We start from the raw sequence: 19,970 nt of genomic DNA, 5'->3' as shown, positions 1-19,970 counted from the left end.
GTACAGAGATAATACACACAGTGATGTCACAGTACAGGATAATACACACAGTGATGTCACAGTACAGGATAATACACACAGTGATGTCACAGTACAGGATAATACACACAGTGATGTCACAGTACAGAGATAATACACACAGTGATGTCACAGTACAGAGATAATACACACAGTGATGTCACAGTACAGAGATAATACACACAGTGATGTCACAGTACAGGATAATACACACAGTGATGTCACAGTACAGGATAATACACACAGTGATGTCACAGTACAGAGATAATACACACAGTGATGTCACAGTACAGGGATAATACACACAGTGATGTCACAGTACAGAGATAATACACACAGTGATGTCACAGTACAGAGATAATACACACAGTGATGTCACAGTACAGAGATAATACACACAGTGATGTCACAGTACAGGATAATACACACAGTGATGTCACAGTACAGGATAATACACACAGTGATGTCACAGTACAGAGATAATACACACAGTGATGTCACAGTACAGGATAATACACACAGTGATGTCACAGTACAGGGATAATACACACAGTGATGTCACAGTACAGGATAATACACACAGTGATGTCACAGTACAGAAATAATACACACAGTGATGTCACAATACAGGATAATACACACAGTGATGTCACAGTACAGAAATAATACACACAGTGATGGCACAATACAGGATAATACACACAGTGATGTCACAGTACAGGATAATACACACAGTGATGTCACAGTACAGGATATTACACACAGTGATGTCACAGTACAGAGATAATACACACAGTGATGTCACAGTACAGGGATAATACACACAGTGATGTCACAGTACAGAGATAATACACACAGTGATGTCACAGTACAGGATAATACACACAGTGATGTCACAGTACAGGATAATACACACAGTGATGTCACAGTACAGGGATAATACACACAGTGATGTCACAGTACAGAGATAATACACACAGTGATGTCACAGTACAGAGATAATACACACAGTGATGTCACAGTACAGGATAATACACAGTGATGTCACAGTACAGGGATAATACACACAGTGATGTCACAGTACAGAGATAATACACACAGTGATGTCACAGTACAGAGATAATACACACAATGATGTCACAGTACAGAGATAATACACACAGTGATGTCACAGTACAGGATAATACACACAGTGATGTCACAGTACAGGATAATACACACAGTGATGTCACAGTACAGGATAATAAACACAGTGATGTCACAGTACAGGATATTACACACAGTGATGTCACAGTACAGGAATAATACACACAGTGATGTCACAGTACAGGATAATACACACAGTGATGTCACAGTACAGAGATAATACACACAGTGATGTCACAGTACAGGATAATACACACAGTGATGTCACAGTACAGGATAATACACACAGTGATGTCACAGTACAGGATAATACACACAGTGATGTCACAGTACAGGATATTACACACAGTGATGTCACAGTACAGGAATAATACACACAGTGATGTCACAGTACAGGATAATACACACAGTGATGTCACAGTACAGGATAATACACACAGTGATGTCACAGTACAGAGATAATACAGTGATGTCACAGTACAGAGATAATACACACAGTGATGTCACAGTACAGGAATAATACACACAGTGATGTCACAGTACAGGATAATACACACAGTGATGTCACAGTACAGGATAATACACACAGTGATGTCACAGTACAGGATAATACACACAGTGATGTCACAGTACAGAGATAATACACACAGTGATGTCACAGTACAGAGATAATACACACAGTGATGTCACAGTACAGGATAATACACACAGTGATGTCACAGTACAGGATAATACACACAGTGATGTCACAGTACAGGATAATACACACAGTGATGTCACAGTACAGAGATAATACACACAGTGATGTCACAGTACAGGATAATACACACAGTGATGTCACAGTACAGGATAATACACACAGTGATGTCACAGTACAGGATAATACACACAGTGATGTCACAGTACAGAGATAATACACACAGTGATGTCACAGTACAGAGATAATACACACAGTGATGTCACAGTACAGAGATAATACACACAGTGATGTCACAGTACAGGATAATACACACAGTGATGTCACAGTACAGGATAATACACACAGTGATGTCACAGTACAGAGATAATACACACAGTGATGTCACAGTACAGGGATAATACACACAGTGATGTCACAGTACAGAGATAATACACACAGTGATGTCACAGTACAGAGATAATACACACAGTGATGTCACAGTACAGGATAATACACACAGTGATGTCACAGTACAGGATATTACACACAGTGATGTCACAGTACAGAGATAATACACACAGTGATGTCACAGTACAGGGATAATACACACAGTGATGTCACAGTACAGAGATAATACACACAGTGATGTCACAGTACAGGATAATACACACAGTGATGTCACAGTACAGGATAATACACACAGTGATGTCACAGTACAGGGATAATACACACAGTGATGTCACAGTACAGAGATAATACACACAGTGATGTCACAGTACAGAGATAATACACACAGTGATGTCACAGTACAGAAATAATACACACAGTGATGTCACAATACAGGATAATACACACAGTGATGTCACAGTACAGGATAATACACACAGTGATGTCACAGTACAGGATATTACACACAGTGATGTCACAGTACAGAGATAATACACACAGTGATGTCACAGTACAGGGATAATACACACAGTGATGTCACAGTACAGAGATAATACACACAGTGATGTCACAGTACAGGATAATACACACAGTGATGTCACAGTACAGGATAATACACACAGTGATGTCACAGTACAGGGATAATACACACAGTGATGTCACAGTACAGAGATAATACACACAGTGATGTCACAGTACAGAGATAATACACACAGTGATGTCACAGTACAGGATAATACACACAGTGATGTCACAGTACAGGATATTACACACAGTGATGTCACAGTACAGGATATTACACACAGTGATGTCACAGTACAGAGATAATACACACAGTGATGTCACAGTACAGGAATAATACACACAGTGATGTCACAGTACAGAGATAATACACACAGTGATGTCACAGTACAGGATAATACACACAGTGATGTCACAGTACAGGATAATACACACAGTGATGTCACAGTACAGGATAATACACACAGTGATGTCACAGTACAGGGATAATACACACAGTGATGTCACAGTACAGAGATAATACACACAGTGATGTCACAGTACAGGATAATACACACAGTGATGTCACAGTACAGAGATAATACACACAGTGATGTCACAGTACATAGTTGGGTTTGTCATTTGGCACCAGGACAGTGAATCAAACTCTGACTACGACTACAACAGCCCTATTGTTCCAGAGCCAGTCACAGGCAGTAAAAATCCTCTAAGGCTCAGTTCACACCTGTGCTGGAGTCCTCAGAAAATCTGAAGAGAAAAACCTGAGAGTCCAATACTTGTGTGAACTGTGCCTAACTCAGAGAACATCTGGTGATGGGATTCTTAGGGTAGTAAAAATGTAACAAATTCTACAATAATAATAATACAGAATAACAATAATAGTGATGTAATATAGAAGAATAATAATCATAGAATATAATAGAATATTGGAATACTTTGTAACTTTCTCAGCTCTTCTTATTGATATGACATCTGGTCTGAGGACTGCGAGGAAATCTATGTACCAGTTCACACTGCCTATAACTCTGCTATGTCACCCTGCTCTATAGTGATGTATATACTGTATATCTAGTGATGTATATACATAGAGTGATGTAGCAGAGTTGAGTTTGCCATCTCTTGCACCTTGCAGTGTTACATAGGACTGCAGACACTGATCCCGGGCTGTGATGTCACCTCCAGCTCTGCTACATTATGTCCCCTCTGGTTACTATCAGGAGCCCAATGTTCAGTAGTTCCCCCCTATGGTCACCCTGCAGCAGGTCAGGGGGTGTCAGCCCACCCCCCATATACCAGGGCCCCCCCCTATATCATGTCCAGGGGCCCCCCCAGCTGCAGGATCACGTGAGAGGCGCTCTGTGTTACTTGCACCATTTTACACCCCCTCTATCTCCGGCCCCGCTGCCCCCAGACTCCCCCAATAAATACAGACGTGTCCCCCGAATCCTCCTCTTTCAGCCCATACACAGATCGCCCCAGGTCGCCCCCGATTAGTCGCCGAAAACCGCGTCCAAATAGCGCGCCTCCCCACCGCTAGGGCTGTGATCGGCAGGGGATGCGCGGCTTAATCCGGTCATTTCGGGGTTAATCGCGGCTAAATCGCAGGCGTTTTCCCTGCAGTTGTGTAGAGGGGGGTCCTGGGCAGGCGATGCTTCGGGGTCCGCGGACTCGGAGCTTCCAGGTGGGCAGAAAACGGCGCAGAATAGCGCGGGAAGAAACACAAGTTGCAGTGAAGTGGCGCAGGGAGCTGTTGTTGTTCTCAACGTGGTCCGCTCTCTACGTATAAAACGGGGCGGAGCCGGAGCCGGGATCAGTCTGAACGTGACCGTGACAGAGATCGCAGCATCCGACCAAATCCGTCCGACATGGCGCAACAAGAAGTCGCACCCGCAACCCCCAGCAAGAGAAGCAAAGCGGCTACACCGAAGAAGTCTGGCGGGAAGAAGAAGAAGAGTCAGCCGGGCAGGTACAGCCAACTAGTGGTGGACACCATCCGAAAACTGGGCGAGAGGAACGGCAGCTCCCTGGCCAAAATCTACGGCGAGGCCAAGAAGGTTCCCTGGTTTGACCAGCAGAATGGCCGCACCTACCTGAAGTACTCGGTGAAGGCGCTGGTGCAGAATGACACCCTGCTGCAGGTCAAGGGCCAGGGCGCCAACGGATCCTTCAGGCTCAACAAGAAGAAGCTGGAGGGGCTGGCAGTGCCCAAGAGAGCGCCCCCTGCGGCCAAGCCGGCGGCCAAGAAACCTGCGCCCAAGAAGAGCCCCAAGAAAGCCAAACCCGCGCCCAAAAAGAGCGCCAAGAGCCCGAGCAAGAGTCCGAAGAAGGCGGCCAGCAGCCGGACCAGCAAGAAGGTGAAGAAGGCGACCAAGCCCAAGGCTCTGCGAGCCAAAAAGGCATAGACTGCGCCCCATCCTATGCATAGACTGCACCCCCTCCCCCATGGCATAGACTGCACCCCCGAGATTGCGCCCCCCGGGGCTGAGACTTTGTACATAGCCCTATGTCTTGTTACTTTCTTGCAGGGTGGGAAGGGTTAATCCTGCTGCCGCTCTCCCTTGCTGTAGCGGGTTCCGTTCACATTCTGCGGCTTCTGCATTATTCATTGCTGCATGCGATTTATAATGTTTTGATTTTTTTTTTCCCTACGGTTTGTGATTTTTTTTTTTTTTCTTTTTTTATATACTTCGAGAATTTTTTTTAATAAAACAAAAAAAATGATTTCATGAGGATTTTGTTGGTTTATTGTGGGTTTGCTGGGACTTGTAGTTTAGTAACCGGGTGTCCTGTGCCAGTTACATGATGGGGGGAGGGGGGAATCTTAAAGTGCCATATACTATATATGTAATGATGAGACTGGAGATATGGGGGGGGGGGGGGTATATGGAGATGGTCCCTGTGGCAACCAGATTCAAACCACTCAGATTCCCTGCTGTGATTGGCTGGCTGCCAGGAGGAACTGACTGCTCTGCATATTGTTATTTGCAACATTTTGTTACTTAGTTACAACCTGGAGTTCCAAAAGGTAATAGGAAATTGTGGAAGCGTCTCCATGGGGGAGGGAGGGGTCAGGCAGAAGAATAAAGGGGTTGCAGCACTTTTGTGATCTCTGTGCCCTTTATTCATGGCGCTGGTCCGCTCCGTACAACTAACCAGAGGTAGTGATGGCTGCCCGGTGCAGGAACTGTGTAGGGGGAGCACAGGTGAGTATCTGCGCATTTTCTAGCCCCCCCCTCTACATGTAATATTTATTCCTGGCCATCCCCTTTAAGTCTGCACACATTAAATCCATCCCTTCCAGATGCGCTCATTATGGCAGAACTGGATGTGACCTGTGATGTGTAGAAGGCTCAGGGCGGAGTCCTGGCGCTCAGGTGTGGGGTCGGAGGACCACCATAATATAGAGCGCTCTGCCAATACATGATATCTGCTTTAGTATTATAACAGCTGCGGGGAGGGGGGTTAGACTGTTTTTGGATGTATTTGTCTGTTAGCAGGTGTTTATCTTTAGTTCTCACTAACCCATTGCGCTATTTTTTTTTTTTTTGGGGGGGGGGCAATGTCACTTTTTGGTTTCTTTTTCAGTTAGTGTGCAGAAGATGTAGATCTGTCACCATGTGGAGGACTACAACTCCCAGGAACCCATTACAGTGACTTATATGCCATTGTTGGGGGACTCCGGCCATGACACAAGACGGTGGTGTTAGCGACCCCTTATGTGAAGCCCCTCAGACACAGCTGTTTTGGGCACACGTTGCACATTGTGGTTCCCCCCCCGTCGGTCAGATGTGGGGCACAGCTGAGTTTATTTTGGTATATAATGGTGGGGGTCACAGTCTAGTCCCCGGAGTTACTCCACATTACATAATGTCATCCTCAGTGACACGCAGACAGCTGTGCGGGGTCCTGACACATAACAGAGAACCACAGACGGCAGCTGAACGCAACGTCCTGCAGTGACAGGTGCTGCAACCGTACAAATGTCACCTGTCAGTAGAGGACACCACCATGTCTATGGAGGTATCTAATGCCAGGCTCCTATATACAGAGGTCCCGGGCACCACCATGGGCTCACAGTGTATGGAGGTAACTATAAGCACCCCCCCTGCTCCCTCCTACCCCCGTATACATATATATACATATCACATACTTGAGACGTTTCACTTTAAAACAGGGGAAGTTCTTTATTGACACATTAAATAGAAAAAGACATTGTCTGATATAAAGAAACCATATTGCACACTAGTCAGTAAAGTGCTTCTAAAAACGACGCAAGACGATCTGAACATACAGGAAAGTAAGAACCCAAATCAGAGTCACTTCTATCACCATCTTCATTGTCAACCAAGTAGTCGGGCCCTAACAAGACAGCGGGGGAGCACCAGAAGATGGACAGCGCTATGATTCATGGATGGCGGTGACGGGGCCCGGGCTGGATTCACATGTGGCAAGAAGTGGGTGGTGACTCCTCCGGATGGGCGGGGTGTTAGGAGCATAAAGGGCGGAGCTGGTGATAAAGGCGGGGGGGACCGAATTTACCCCCCCAAAAGATATTCCACCCCTTACAAGGCCAGGTCCGCAGAGGGCACGGGGGCGTCATCTAACCAATCTCTTACATGGTTGGAGGTGGCGACTGGGGCTCAATCTTCATGCGTGGACTTGGCCTTGCTGTGACTCCTGGCACCATATATGACCCCGGTCACACTTTCAATTGTGAATCCAACCTGAACCAAACTAGGTGGGAACAATATATATCTATTAACCCTTCCCTTGCCAGCAATGTTACAGCTTATTAAGGACCTGGACACGGGACCACTCGCCGCCTCCAGGACCTTTTAGTATCTAGAAAGGTGGCAAAAAATTTCAGAAGGTCAAAGACGGGGACACTTGTGAAGGTGCAGAAATGTTACCAAGGGCCAAGACTTCTAAAACATTCATGGGGGCGCTACAGTTACCCCATCACTAGGAAAAGGGGCAAAAGGATTTCTAAAAATTCTACATTTATTTTGGGTCGATTTACATTATAAAGTGCGAGGAGCGAATACACATTATTCTGCGCATTTAAGGTGCATTCCAAAACCTTCCGGCATTGGCGAGTATATAGAGTAACCCGGGGGCGGCCATATATCAGCAGACCGGGGCGCTCACAACTCCCATACACAGCAAGCCAAAAAGTGAGCAGCATCATGTAAGGTGTAGACCCTACGACCCCGGAAATACGTCCACCCCTCGGCGACCTCCACACGAGCAGCAGTGCAATAGAACGCCATTGTGGCAAACACTGATCAGCAGTCTCTTAGATGTAGCTACAACCTGCCCCACTAGAGGGCGCTCACTCTGTACTGGGCGATTATTAAAGGGAACCTTTCGCCACCTCCTTTCACCATGTAATAGCCCCCCCTCCACCAATTCGGATGCAGTTGGAATCTTCTCTCTAGCCCCCACCGTTCCTGAGCAATCAATGCAGTTAGTTTTGGTATCTGATATGTGAACTAAACTTCAGTTAGCATGTCAGCGACCAAAACTGACAGCACTGATTGCTCAGGAATGGTGGGGGCTAGAGAAAACATTCCGGAATCAGTGGACGGCTATTAAAGAATGAAAAGAGTTGGTGATAGATCCTTCGTAAGAGCCAGAGCTCCCCCTAGTGGTGGCTCCAGGTAGTCAAAATTTTATTATTTAACCTCTATGTCTATGCAGAACGGGGATCGGTTAAATGTTAGAATTGCTGCAAAATTTCTTATAAAATAACACTTGCCTTCCCCGGCTGGGAATATAATACTGTCAGTCTAAAATAAGGTGCTAAAACTTGCATTGTTTATGTAACGCACAAGGGGTGCGTTTATTTATGCAACACGCCCGTAGACACTGTATATAGGAATACGCTCCATACGGTGTCAGTCAGGGGAGGGGGGTGATTACTTATACAGCAGGAGTTTCCGACCTTAGGGCCACACTCCAGTGTTCAATGAAATGTCCGGGGGGTACAAACCCCCTAATTCACAGGAGGGGCGGGGGGGATAAAGAAATGTTATGTTTCCTACAACGTACGTCTCATGCAGCATCACTTACAACACAACCCCCCCCCCCCCATAAAAGTGCCAGCATAAGGAGAACCCTAAAAATGAAGATGAGCCCCTAACCCCGTATTGAAATGTAAATGCCGCTGAGTGTACGAAGGGTTAAGCAGCGGCCATGTTCATGACAACTTGTTCAGGCTCCTCCTTCTCCGACAAACTAGAGAAACGTTACAATACGTCACAACAACGGCAACAGAAGTGTCACCCCTAAAAACACGACGAGCGACCGACTGACCACAACTAAAGAGGAAACAGTCTAAAAGGTCGACAGTATGCAAAGTCACATGATGTGGGGACAGGGGGGGAGGGGGAGCGCCGAACCGCCATGCCAGCACACCAAGAGTTAAACGGAGTTAAAAAAGGGGAACAGACGGGTGCAAGATACAGGTTAACCATCGCAAGCCTGGGGGTATTTACCCTCGTGGCAATAGACTTTGCACCATATCACTAACAGGGGGAGGGGCAGTATTTACGTCTAGGATACGGCCGCAGGTCACTCGCGCACCAGTCCGTGTAACACGTGTAATGTCGTAACGTAAAAGCAAGCCGTGACTAAGTTAGGGTGCGATCACGATCCACCCAGGAGGGCAGATTTGGTGCACATGGGGGTAACGCCACCCAACAAGAAACCGCAGCAGTTGCACTAAGGGGGCAGCATTAGGAGGCCTCCAAAATGCCAAATCCACCCCTGGGTGCCCGATGCCAGACAGGTCATGGAGATCAAAACGCATCGCAGGTAACGGTTTTTTGGCCGCCGCAGGTAATCTACGTCAGATATATGGGAACGATACACTGGAAGTACAAATTTCAAGGTCCGGGTGATTGGGATGACTTGTGTAGGGGGACACTTTGCACCCCATTAGTTATAGGACACCAATTAACACTTTAGATGCTGGAATGGCGGTGATGCGTGCTTAGCCCTGCCTGCGCCCCCGGCCACCATGACCACTACATCCCCCCCTCCCCCTGTAGTCGGGTCTCATTTTTTGGAGGTCTGGGTCTTCTTGGGCAGCAGCACGGCCTGGATATTGGGCAGGACGCCCCCCTGGGCGATGGTCACCCCTCCCAGCAGCTTGTTGAGCTCCTCGTCGTTGCGGATGGCCAGCTGCAGGTGCCGGGGGATGATGCGGGTCTTCTTGTTGTCCCGGGCCGCGTTCCCGGCCAGCTCCAGGATCTCAGCGGACAGATACTCCAGCACGGCCGCCAGGTACACGGGGGCGCCGGCCCCGACCCTCTCCGCGTAATTCCCCTTCCGGAGCAGTCGGTGGACGCGGCCTACTGGAAACTGCAGCCCGGCCCTGGAGGAGCGGGACTTGGCCTTGGCCCGGGCTTTGCCGCCGGATTTCCCTCGTCCTGACATAGTTCACACCTGCGGGGGAAGAGATGAACTTTTAGCGTCAGCGGGCGGCTCAGCGCAGCGCACAAGGCCGGCGGGCTCGTACCGTAGTCGGTAATGTGACGCCGTCCCCGTAGTGCGGATCACCTGCCGAGCGATCTGCCCTCCGCCACAGCCAGCGCCAAACTGACCACAAGCCACGCCCACAACGGACTTGCCTACTGCGCTCTCGGCTCTGATTGGCTGGGATCGCAGCGCTCCCTCCTTCTCAGTGGACACGGCGTCATCCTTACTTTGCATAACCCCGCCCCTCTTCAGTCTCTGCGATCTCCTGCTCTGTCATTACTGGGGGCACAAAGGGTTAATACCGGGCCCGAGAGGAACTAGTGGGTTAATGTAAGAGTCATGGAGAATGGGGGGAGGGGTCTGTAGGGATGAGGGGGGTCTGTAGGGATGAGGGGGGTCTATAGGGATGAGGAGGGGTCTGTAGGGATGAGGAGGATCTGTAGGGATGAGGGGGGTCTGTAGGGATGAGGGGGGTCTGTAGGGATGAGGGGGGTCTGTAGGGATGAGGGGGGTCTGTAGGGATGAGGGGGGTCTATAGGGATGAGGGGGGTCTATAGGGATGATGGGGGTCTATAGCGATGAGGAGCGTCTATAGGGATAAGGGGGGTCTGTAGGGATGAGGGGGGTCTATAGGGATGAGGGGGGTCTGTAGGGATGAGGAGGGGTCTGCAGGGATGAGGAGGGGTCTGTAGGGATGAGGAGGGGTCTATCGGAATGAGGAGGGTCTGCAGGGATGAGGGGGGGTCTGTAAGGATGAGGGGGTCTATAGCGATGAGGAGCGTCTATAGGGATGAGGGGGGTCTGTAGGGATGAGGGGGGTCTGTAGGGATGAGGGGGTCTGTAGGGATGAGGGGGGTCTATCGGAATGAGGGGGGTCTGTAGGGATGAGGGGGGTCTGTAGGGATGAGGGGGGTCTGTAGGGATGAGGGGGGTCTGTAGGGATGAGGGGGGTCTGTTGGGATGAGGAGGATCTGTAGGGATGAGGAGGATCTGTAGGGATGAGGAGGATCTGTAGGGATGAGGAGGATCTGTAGGGATGAGGGGGGTCTATAGGGATGAGGAGGGGTCTATCAGAATGAGGGGGGTCTGCAGGGATGAGGGGGGGTCTGTAGGGATGAGGAGGATCTGTAGGGATGAGGGGGGTCTATAGGGATGAGGGGGGTCTGTAAGGATGAGGGGGGTCTATAGCGATGAGGAGGGTCTGCAGGGATGAGGGGGGTCTGTAGGGATAAAGATTCCCATCCGTATTACCAATAATTAGTGATTAGCTGATATTTCACCATCTAGCAGTCAGTACAGCTAATTACCATACATGTAAATTTATTCCACCGAGCCGATCACTCATCAGAAACACTAATTATTACATATTACATATTGTTTGTAGCAATTTTTTTTTTTTTTTTTCAAAAATTGGTCACTCTCTACATCTACGGTCTATAACACATACGTATTCCATAGCGCAGTGCACAATCTCATCCATCTGGGTCTCCATTGGCACAAAAAAAAATTCCCGATTAACCCTTTTATCATCAGTTTTTGTTTTTTTTGCAGGACACATTGTATTTCCTAATGACACAATCTAATATTCCATATAATCGTATAACGGGAAGCCATAAAAAAATAAAATAAGATAAGATAATCCTTTAATAGTCCCACAGTGGGGAAACTAACATGAGGTTAGTTTCATTTTTACAGCGATCGCCAATATTTGTCAGCAGGATAATAAGAATGTCAAATGTTACATAGTTTCAGGTCTATTAATATATAATGATTGGATTGGATTGTACCATAGACTGCAATACTATTGATCTACAGTCTATGGTGAGATCCCTGTATTACTATTGTGACGCCTCCAACCAGACAAGTATAAAAAGGGTTAATACAACTTTCTTTTTTATTATTAACAGATCAAAACTAAACATCCATTTTACATAGGCCGGACTCCTCCGGGGGGCAGCGCAGCGCTCCTCAGTGACACGGCAGGGGTCACATCAGCTGGATAATATAGGAAGACATCCGTGTATAAATCCATCCACCAACACCAAAAACCAACAAGGGGTGGAGAGATTGGGGAATAGAACAAGATAATATTTGGCCACAAGTCTCACGAGACGTGGCATACTGTGTGCATCCAACTCAAAATGACAAGAGGGAGGGGCCTGCACCATCAGCATAGTGTGGACACGCCCAGAGATACTGATTGGCTGAAGGCAGCTGATAGACATCTACTCACTAAGCTCCTCCCTCAGGTCCACGTCAGATGAACGCTAGCCCAGGTTATAGTCCTGCCATTGGCATTGGCCACTTATCGGATCTAAAGGGGAACCCAGAGAGAACAAGAACACTGAACAAACAAGGCAATGCGGAGAAGATAATGCTTTGGTGTGCTGGTATTTGTAGTGTCCCGGCTGGGTCTCATCTCCTCGGTCTCTTAGGCGACGGCTCTCCTTCTTTCTTCAGCCACTGGTGCATTAACCCCGCGCTCGTCTTCTTAGGCGACAAAGCAAACTGGGAAAGTTTGGCCGGTTTAACCACTTCTGGTTCTTCCTTCCTTGGAGACTTATTTTGTAGCCAGGCCAACATGTTGCGACTGCTGGCGCTCAGGGCGGGCTCCTAGAATGGTAAGAATCATCATCTACAAGTCAGGTGGACGGTACGGATTGGGGGGAGGGGTGACACAATATGTACATGTGCAAAATACAACAAGGCTCTAAGCTAAGGATGACACAACAGGCACAGCGAGACTCAATCGCAGAGCCAATAATCAATAGATCAATGCAAGGTTTACATTAATGACAAGAAGGGACATCTGATCTTTTGTGTAGAAAAACATGGCTGAGTTCTAACCAAAATGGCGCCACTCTTGTCCATAGGCAGTGTCTGGTACTGCAGCTCAAGCCAATTTACGTTTATGTCCAATAGTGTTTTGGGAAGTATGCAGCCATGTTTTTCTAGTCCCCTACAACTCCTTTAAAGATCCATCTCGACCTCCTTTCCTCCCTTACTAGTGGCCTCTCCAATGAGCCCGGCATAGTTAGAATTTCTTCCCTTGCCCTCACCGTTCCCAAGTGCTGCTAGTTTTCTAGCCTGATATATTAACTAGACTCCCTAATGTCAAGTGGGTGGTGTCAGGCAGGAACAGGTAAGGAGGCGTAACTCAGAGGTCTTACACGGTCAGCCTTTAATTAGAGCACTGAGTCACGCCCCCTTGCCTGTTCCTGCCTGACACCACCCACTGGACATTAGGGAGTCTAGTTAACATATCAGACACCAAAACTAACTGCACCGATTCCTTGGTAATGGCGGGAGCTAGAGAAAAAATCCAACTGCTCCAGAATCAGGAGCCACGAGCCTATTCACAGATGTAAAGCAGAGGAGGTGGTGAAAGATAATCTTTAAGACGTATTTTGCAGACTTACCTTCTTCTTTTGCAGAATGATTGGGGCAATGCATTCTGGGGTGTTGTTCCGGGAGTTGTTCACGACGGTGGATACGGGGTGGTAGGTGATGGTTTCGATGGGGTGAATAAGCTTCAGAGCTTCTTTTGCAGAGACTTCTCCAAAGTCCAGCCATTTCTGGATCTCCTCATCGCCATCCAGTATCGCCGGCATCCTGACCACACAAATGACCAAAAATTAGATCTCTGGTCATCGTCATAATTTATAAAGTTTCGGAGAGATTTGGGCTCTTCTCATTTAGCAATTGTAATCTCAGTATACAGAAAGGAAACGGTTCGCGGCCGCACGGACAGACAGCCCCATATGTGCCGGAAGAGTCACGCCTCGCTTCACCGCCTCTGAGTCAACATGAAAACCCGCTCCACCACCAGAGGAAGAGAGCAACGGGCACAAAGCAGGGTTCATCACTTTCACCAGCGCAGCAGGCTAAAGGGTACGATCCAAGATTGACACTTGTCACATGTGCCGAGTAACCGTGAGAGCCCCGCTAAGAACAAGGGGGTCCTATGTGTGACTGGAGCATTGTTACACATGTGCACTACTGCTCTATTCAAGGTCTGTGGGATTGAAGGAGATTGTGCTGGTCACTTCCAGTGCAACAGCCAACACTGTGGTCAGATAGAGACAGCGACCCCCATTATGGTGACCAGTCGGGGTCTCAACAGTCAGTCGCGTGTCCTGTGGATAGGTAAAGGACCTCCTATTAGCGCTCAGACCTGCACTCATCAGGAAATTTATTCCACAGGGTAAAAAGTTTTTGTGACACAACACAATTAAAGGCATTCTAGAGAATAAGCCCGAGCTGTACTACCAGACATGGCCACAAACAAAGGTGTGGCGCCAAACATTAACATACAATTATGGAGACATCCAAATGAGTTTACGTTGGTGGGATCTAGGGAATGAGGCCCCCTCCAATGGTCCCAGCCTTTCAATAAGAAGATGGCTGAACAAGTACAGGCACCTGTCAATAGGAGCTATGTAAACTAACAAGATGTGAGGGGTTAGAGATGCCACTGCATGAAGGAGACATTAAAAAGGTGATACCGAACTAGCAAGACATGGCGACATGGTTGATTTCTTATACAGACAGCGCCGCCTCTGTCTACAGGATGTGTATGGTATTGCAGTTCAATCTAATCCACTTAAATGGAGATGAGCTGCAGTACCATACACAACCTACAGTCAGGTGTGGTGCTGTTTCTGGAAGAAAGAAACCATGCTCCTCCAATCCTATACAACCCCTTTAATTTGGCTTTTCTTACCGGTCATGAATCCAGTTCATGCTCTTGGAGGCGTCCACTGTGATGACAGTATAGGAATATAGAGGGTCTCCTCTTCCAGGGGGCTCCCAACAGTCAAAGAGCCCGGCCATGGTCAGCAGCCGCCGACTCTCGCCATCAGGATTCTCCTTAGTGTCTTCAGACTGAAACAAGAGGAAAACTTAGATTTTAGATTATTTGTCATTTATTTCATCTTAGGAGCCTTTGACAGGAGATCAGAAATGTGAAAAACGTTTCCTAGATTCTAATTCCTGCGCTTTATGTTACAGGCCTAAAACCAGAGGCTGCACTACTGACAGATTGTGATGAAACCATGTCGGGTCAGTGCACTGCTGTCCTAGAGTCCAAATAAACATTGTCCAAGTCCCACCTGGTCTGAATATAGACCATCATGGGTGTAATAGACCATCATGGGTGTAATAGACCATCATGGGTGTACTATATAGACGCGCCGCTGACGTCACTACTATGTACCTGCTCAGATTTGATCTGCGGGAAGTATATAAAGTATGGCTGCTTCTCTCCGTCCTGTCTTCTCCACTCGTAGAATCCATCGGCAAGTACCACACATCTCTTACCTTTATAAAGCGGTCCCTGCAGGAAGAAAAGAGGCGACATCTTCATAAGGACCTGCTGCCCCATCCTCCACCCAGGATCCCTCAGCTTCTCCCACACTTACCTTGTACATCGGCTTCTCGCTCATGGTGTCGCTGCGGCAATTGCTGGTGTTAAATTGCATTTTCGATGGGTTTGTTTCGTTGAACCAGGATGGGATAAGACCCCAGCGCATGGCGGCCAGGACTCGCTCTGAAGAGTCAGCATCCTGTATATTGTTAGAGGGGATAATCAGGATAATAATATTAAAGCTGCATCCTTAGGGTAGGTCATCGCTATCAGATAGGTCGGGGGTCTGACATATCGCTGCCCCGTGTGATCATCTTACGACCAGCAAAGATGGAAACAGTGAAAGTTTCCATTCACAGATCACAAAACGACATCATGAAAACTGGAAGAAGAGGATTAGAAAGTTGCAACAAACATCCCCTTTAAGAGCGATGTGACTAGTCATCTCAGGGTACAATGATGTCACTCCTATATGGTATATGGAAAACCAATAGATAGATTGTAGGATCAGACTACACGGGGTTTGTCTGTAGTCTTTAACCATAGAGACTATTTTACATAAGAGCCGTAGACACGAAATGGAAGGAGATTTTTAATTTAAGACGGGTTGAAATGTTTCTTCATTTTCGATGCCCTCAGTCTATGCAAGGTATAGGGGGGTTAGAGGTCAGGCATTGAAGGAATATTCTGCTGACCCCCTGTCATTTCTATTCTGACATTCTCATACCTTCTGGAAATGCTTTGCAGACAGCAGGACGGGGCTGTTGGACTGGGGGCTTTTATTGTAGGAGGGGAAGTATTTCGTGATGTCGCCGTCTCTCCACTCAGGACACTTCCTTTGGCCTTGCTTGTCTTTATATTCACAAGATCTACTGATATTCTCTGCGGCCAGAGTGCAAGCCGTGCGTCCACACATCTCAGAGGCGACCCTGAAACACAAAGACATATAGGGATTGATACATGTTAGCCTAAGACCACTCAACTATGGGGAAAGTTGAAAGCTGGGCCCTCACAAGGTACAAGGTGTTTGCTAGGAGAGACGGGAGACTCCGCCCCAGATTCTGCCTAAAATCGGTGGAGACAAAAGTCCTGCACGGAGGATTTCTGTTGATTTCAGTATAAAACAGACAGACCTCATAATAGTCTGTGGGGTCCGCGGGTCGCCGTTTTAAACCGGACAGGCTCTCCATCGTTCAGGTCCCCATGCAGAGCTAAACACCAGGCGGAAACTAGCGCAAGAAATCCACTGGCCCAGATATCAGGTGCGACTTACGGGTATGTCTGTTTTCTATAGTAATTTTGTTAGGCGGAGACGTTCTTGGGTCACGGTGGTCCCTGCCCCTCTCAGCCCATTTTATAATGACACAGAATCGACAATGTGGCCGAATAAATAGGGCCACGCGTCACATCTGCGTAGATGGGTTAGTAAATTCCCCCCCCCCCCCCCCGACACAGAAAACTAGAAACTTGCAGAATTTTTCATTATTTATACACAAACCCATAAAGTTCAGCACCAGAACCGTACTCGACGGCTAAGCCGTAAGCAGTGGCGACTTACCGGCCTGCGTTACAGTTGCACAATACATCAGGGTCTCGCCCCCGTCACTTGCCGCGTTCGCAGTCGATTCACATGAAACTTATTTTGAAACCAATTTAGGCGATACTGCCGCGCCAAACAGGAAACTGTTACTTTCATTCACACAGAACTGAGACCTAAACCCCCCAGGGATCCAAGTGAAACCCCACACGAGCCACACAGACCCCGGGCCACGGCAAAATGGCGGTTTCAGAAGCAATAACGAAAGGTAACGATTGTACAGGTCACCTCTACTGACCCCGGAGCCCTGAAGGACCTGACCCCGGGCTGTGTAAGATTCACATTTATGCAAAATATTGCGATTTTACCAAAGTCGCCAAAATCTCAGGCGAGAACGGTTACCTGTACGGATTCTGGACTTTGCTTTAGATGTAACCAGAGAAGAAAATATCAAGTGACTTTGTGCCGGATATCTGTCAGAAACACCAAGAAGTGCGTAAAAATGGCGGCAGTGATTCAATAGCTGGGGAACTACAAGTCCCAGCATAACCTGCTATCTACAGGAAATGGAGAAGCGTTTCTGGGAGTTGTGGTACCACAAGAAGCCTATAGAAGCTGTAATGCAGTTGTCTGTGGGAAACTACAACTCCCAGCATGCACTCACCGCTTATCATTACATGTTGGGAGCTGTAGTTCCCCTTCAGTTAGAGTAGAGCCCCCCTATAATGTGACCCATGGCCCTGTACACGACATCATTGTACCCATTAGGGAGTATTTGGGGGTGAAGGCACCGACCTGCGCTGTAATAAGCGGACAATCCACACCCGGAACCGATCACACGGCCGCCATGTTGCAGCAGGCGGGATATCACCGGTGCAGAGCGCAGGTTACACAACTGGTCACATGACCGGGATTGTCCCGAGGAGGGGGCGGGGCCAGGGAATGATTGACAGGACATGACAGGCGGCTCAATGGCATCCTGATGTCGCGATTATATCGTGATAGACTGCTGGAGCTTGTAGTAGTTATTTATAGCCATATCTATCACATTGGTTACAACAGTGAGGAGCTGCAGTATTATCTATAAGGGCTGTAGTCTCTATAGGAGCTGTAGTGTTATCTATAGGGGCTGTAGTCTTCTCTATAGGAGCTGTAGTGTTATCTATAGGGGCTGTAGTCTTATCTATAGGGGCTGTAGTCTTCTCTATAGGGGCTGTAGTCTTATCTATAGGAGCTGTAGTCTTATCTATAGGGGCTGTAGTCTTCTCTATAGGAGCTGTAGTCTTCTCTATAGGGGCTGTAGTCTTCTCTATAGGGGCTGTAGTCTTATCTATAGGAGCTGCAGTCTTATCTATAGGAGCTGCAGTCTTCTCTATAGGGGCTGTAGCCTTCTCTATAGGAGCTGTAGTCTTATCTATAGGAGCTGTAGTCTTATCTATAGGAGCTACAGTCTTCTCTATAGGGGCTGTAGCCTTCTCTATAGGGGCTGTAGTCTTCTCTATAGGAGCTGCAGTCTTCTCTATAGGAGCTGCAGTCTTCTCTATAGGGGCTGTAGTCTTATCTATAGGAGCTGTAGCCTTCTCTATAGGGGCTGTAGTCTTATCTATAGGAGCTGTAGTCTTATCTATAGGAGCTGTAGTCTTCTCTATAGGGGCTGTAGTGTTATCTATAGGAGCTGTAGTCTTCTCTATAGGGGCTGTAGTCTTCTCTATAGGAGCTGCAGTCTTCTCTATAGGAGCTGTAGCCTTCTCTATAGGGGCTGTAGTCTTATCTATAGGAGCTGTAGCCTTCTCTATAGGGGCTGTAGTCTTATCTATAGGAGCTGCAGTCTTATCTATAGGGGCTGTAGTCTTCTCTTACACCAGCAGACCTATAGACAAGGGCAAGTTATCATTAGGTTACAATATTACAGATCTGTTAAAAACATTCTCTAGATGGATCCTAAAATCTCAGAAGGATCTTACAGGTAGGAGATGGGACCCTGGGGGTGTAATAAATATATATATAACCTCTCAGGGGGTGTAATAGATATACAGTGTTGGCCAAAAGTATCGCCCCCCTGCAGTTCTGTCAGATAATCCTCGCTGTCCCCCAGATAATGATTACAAGCACAAACTCTTTGGTAATATCTTCATTTATTTTTCTTGCAATGAAAAAACACAAAAGAGAATGAAAAAAAAGTCACATCATTGATCATTTTACACAAAACTCCAGAACTGGTGCGGACAGAAGTATTGGCCCCCTCAGCCTAATACTTGGTAGCACAACCTTTAGACACAATAACTGCGCACAACCGCTTCCGCTAACCAGCAATGAGTTTCTTACAAGGCTCTGCTGGAATCTTAGACCCTTCTTCTTTGGCAAACTGCTCCAGGTCCCCCCTGAGATGTGAAGGGGGCCTTCTCCAAACTGCCACCAAGAGATCTCTCCCCCTCCCCCACAGGTGTTCTATGGGATTCAGGGCTGGACTCATTGCTGCCACTTTACAAGTCTCCAGGGCTTTCTCTCACCACCATTTTCTAGTGCTGACCTGAAGTGTGTTTTGGGTCATTGTCCTGCTGGAAGACCCCTGACCTCTGAGGGAGACCCAGCTTTCTCACACTGGGCCCTACATTATGCTGCACAATGTGTTGGTCGTCTTCAGACTTCATAATGCCATGCACACGGTCAAGCAGTCCAGTGCCAGAGGCAGCAAAGCAACCCCAAACCATCAGGGACCTCCGCCATGTCTGACTGTAGGGGGCGTCTTCTTCTCTTTTTTCCTGTAATCTCTA

The 19,970-nt window shown here is 47.6% G+C and overlaps 3 protein-coding genes across 4 annotated transcripts; 1 reads left to right on the top strand and 2 right to left on the bottom strand.

Annotated features, from left to right (window-relative positions):
• The first annotated feature begins 4,635 nt into the window (after positions 1 to 4,635).
• Positions 4,636 to 5,533, top strand: LOC142218374 (histone H1.10-like). Its single transcript, XM_075287077.1, has one exon. The coding sequence runs from the start codon at positions 4,678 to 4,680 to the stop codon at positions 5,212 to 5,214; it is 537 nt and encodes a 178-aa protein (XP_075143178.1). The 5' UTR covers positions 4,636 to 4,677; the 3' UTR covers positions 5,215 to 5,533.
• A 2,780-nt stretch (positions 5,534 to 8,313) lies between these two features.
• Positions 8,314 to 10,415, bottom strand: LOC142218375 (histone H2A type 2-B-like). Of its 2 annotated transcripts, none has more exons than XM_075287079.1 (2): positions 10,353 to 10,415; positions 8,314 to 10,280 (listed from the first exon to the last, which is right to left on the bottom strand). In XM_075287079.1, the coding sequence occupies exon 2, from the start codon at positions 10,250 to 10,252 to the stop codon at positions 9,872 to 9,874; it is 381 nt and encodes a 126-aa protein (XP_075143180.1). In that variant the 5' UTR covers positions 10,253 to 10,280; positions 10,353 to 10,415; the 3' UTR covers positions 8,314 to 9,871. The 2 variants fall into 2 exon arrangements, with proteins under 2 accessions (XP_075143180.1, XP_075143179.1); XM_075287078.1 differs by having other exon boundaries at positions 8,314 to 10,261; positions 10,335 to 10,413.
• Positions 10,416 to 12,170: 1,755 nt separating this feature from the next.
• Positions 12,171 to 18,093, bottom strand: HMCES (5-hydroxymethylcytosine binding, ES cell specific). Its single transcript, XM_075286417.1, has 7 exons — positions 17,992 to 18,093; positions 16,387 to 16,588; positions 15,715 to 15,858; positions 15,510 to 15,629; positions 15,018 to 15,178; positions 13,714 to 13,906; positions 12,171 to 12,907 (listed from the first exon to the last, which is right to left on the bottom strand). The coding sequence occupies exons 2-7, from the start codon at positions 16,573 to 16,575 to the stop codon at positions 12,710 to 12,712; spliced, it is 1,005 nt and encodes a 334-aa protein (XP_075142518.1). The 5' UTR covers positions 16,576 to 16,588; positions 17,992 to 18,093; the 3' UTR covers positions 12,171 to 12,709.
• Positions 18,094 to 19,970: the final 1,877 nt, after the last annotated feature.

Source organism: Leptodactylus fuscus, chromosome 9 (genome assembly GCF_031893055.1).
Source record: "Leptodactylus fuscus isolate aLepFus1 chromosome 9, aLepFus1.hap2, whole genome shotgun sequence".
NCBI classification, from domain to species: Eukaryota; Metazoa; Chordata; class Amphibia; order Anura; family Leptodactylidae; genus Leptodactylus; species Leptodactylus fuscus.
Note: the sequence above shows the minus strand (reverse complement) of the source record. Positions and strands in the feature narration are given on the sequence as shown.

Coding starts and splice junctions, on each gene's coding strand:
- HMCES (XM_075286417.1), bottom strand. CDS start 16,575: ATGTGTGGACGCACGGCTTGCACTCTGGCCGCAGAGAATATCAGTAGA. Junction 15,859..16,386: donor CTGCAAAGCATTTCCAGAAG/GTATGAGAATGT, acceptor AACAATATACAG/GATGCTGACTCTTCAGAGCG. Junction 12,908..13,713: donor TCATTCTGCAAAAGAAGAAG/GTAAGTCTGCAA, acceptor TTACCATTCTAG/GAGCCCGCCCTGAGCGCCAG.
- LOC142218375 (XM_075287079.1), bottom strand. CDS start 10,252: ATGTCAGGACGAGGGAAATCCGGCGGCAAAGCCCGGGCCAAGGCCAAG.
- LOC142218374 (XM_075287077.1), top strand. CDS start 4,678: ATGGCGCAACAAGAAGTCGCACCCGCAACCCCCAGCAAGAGAAGCAAA.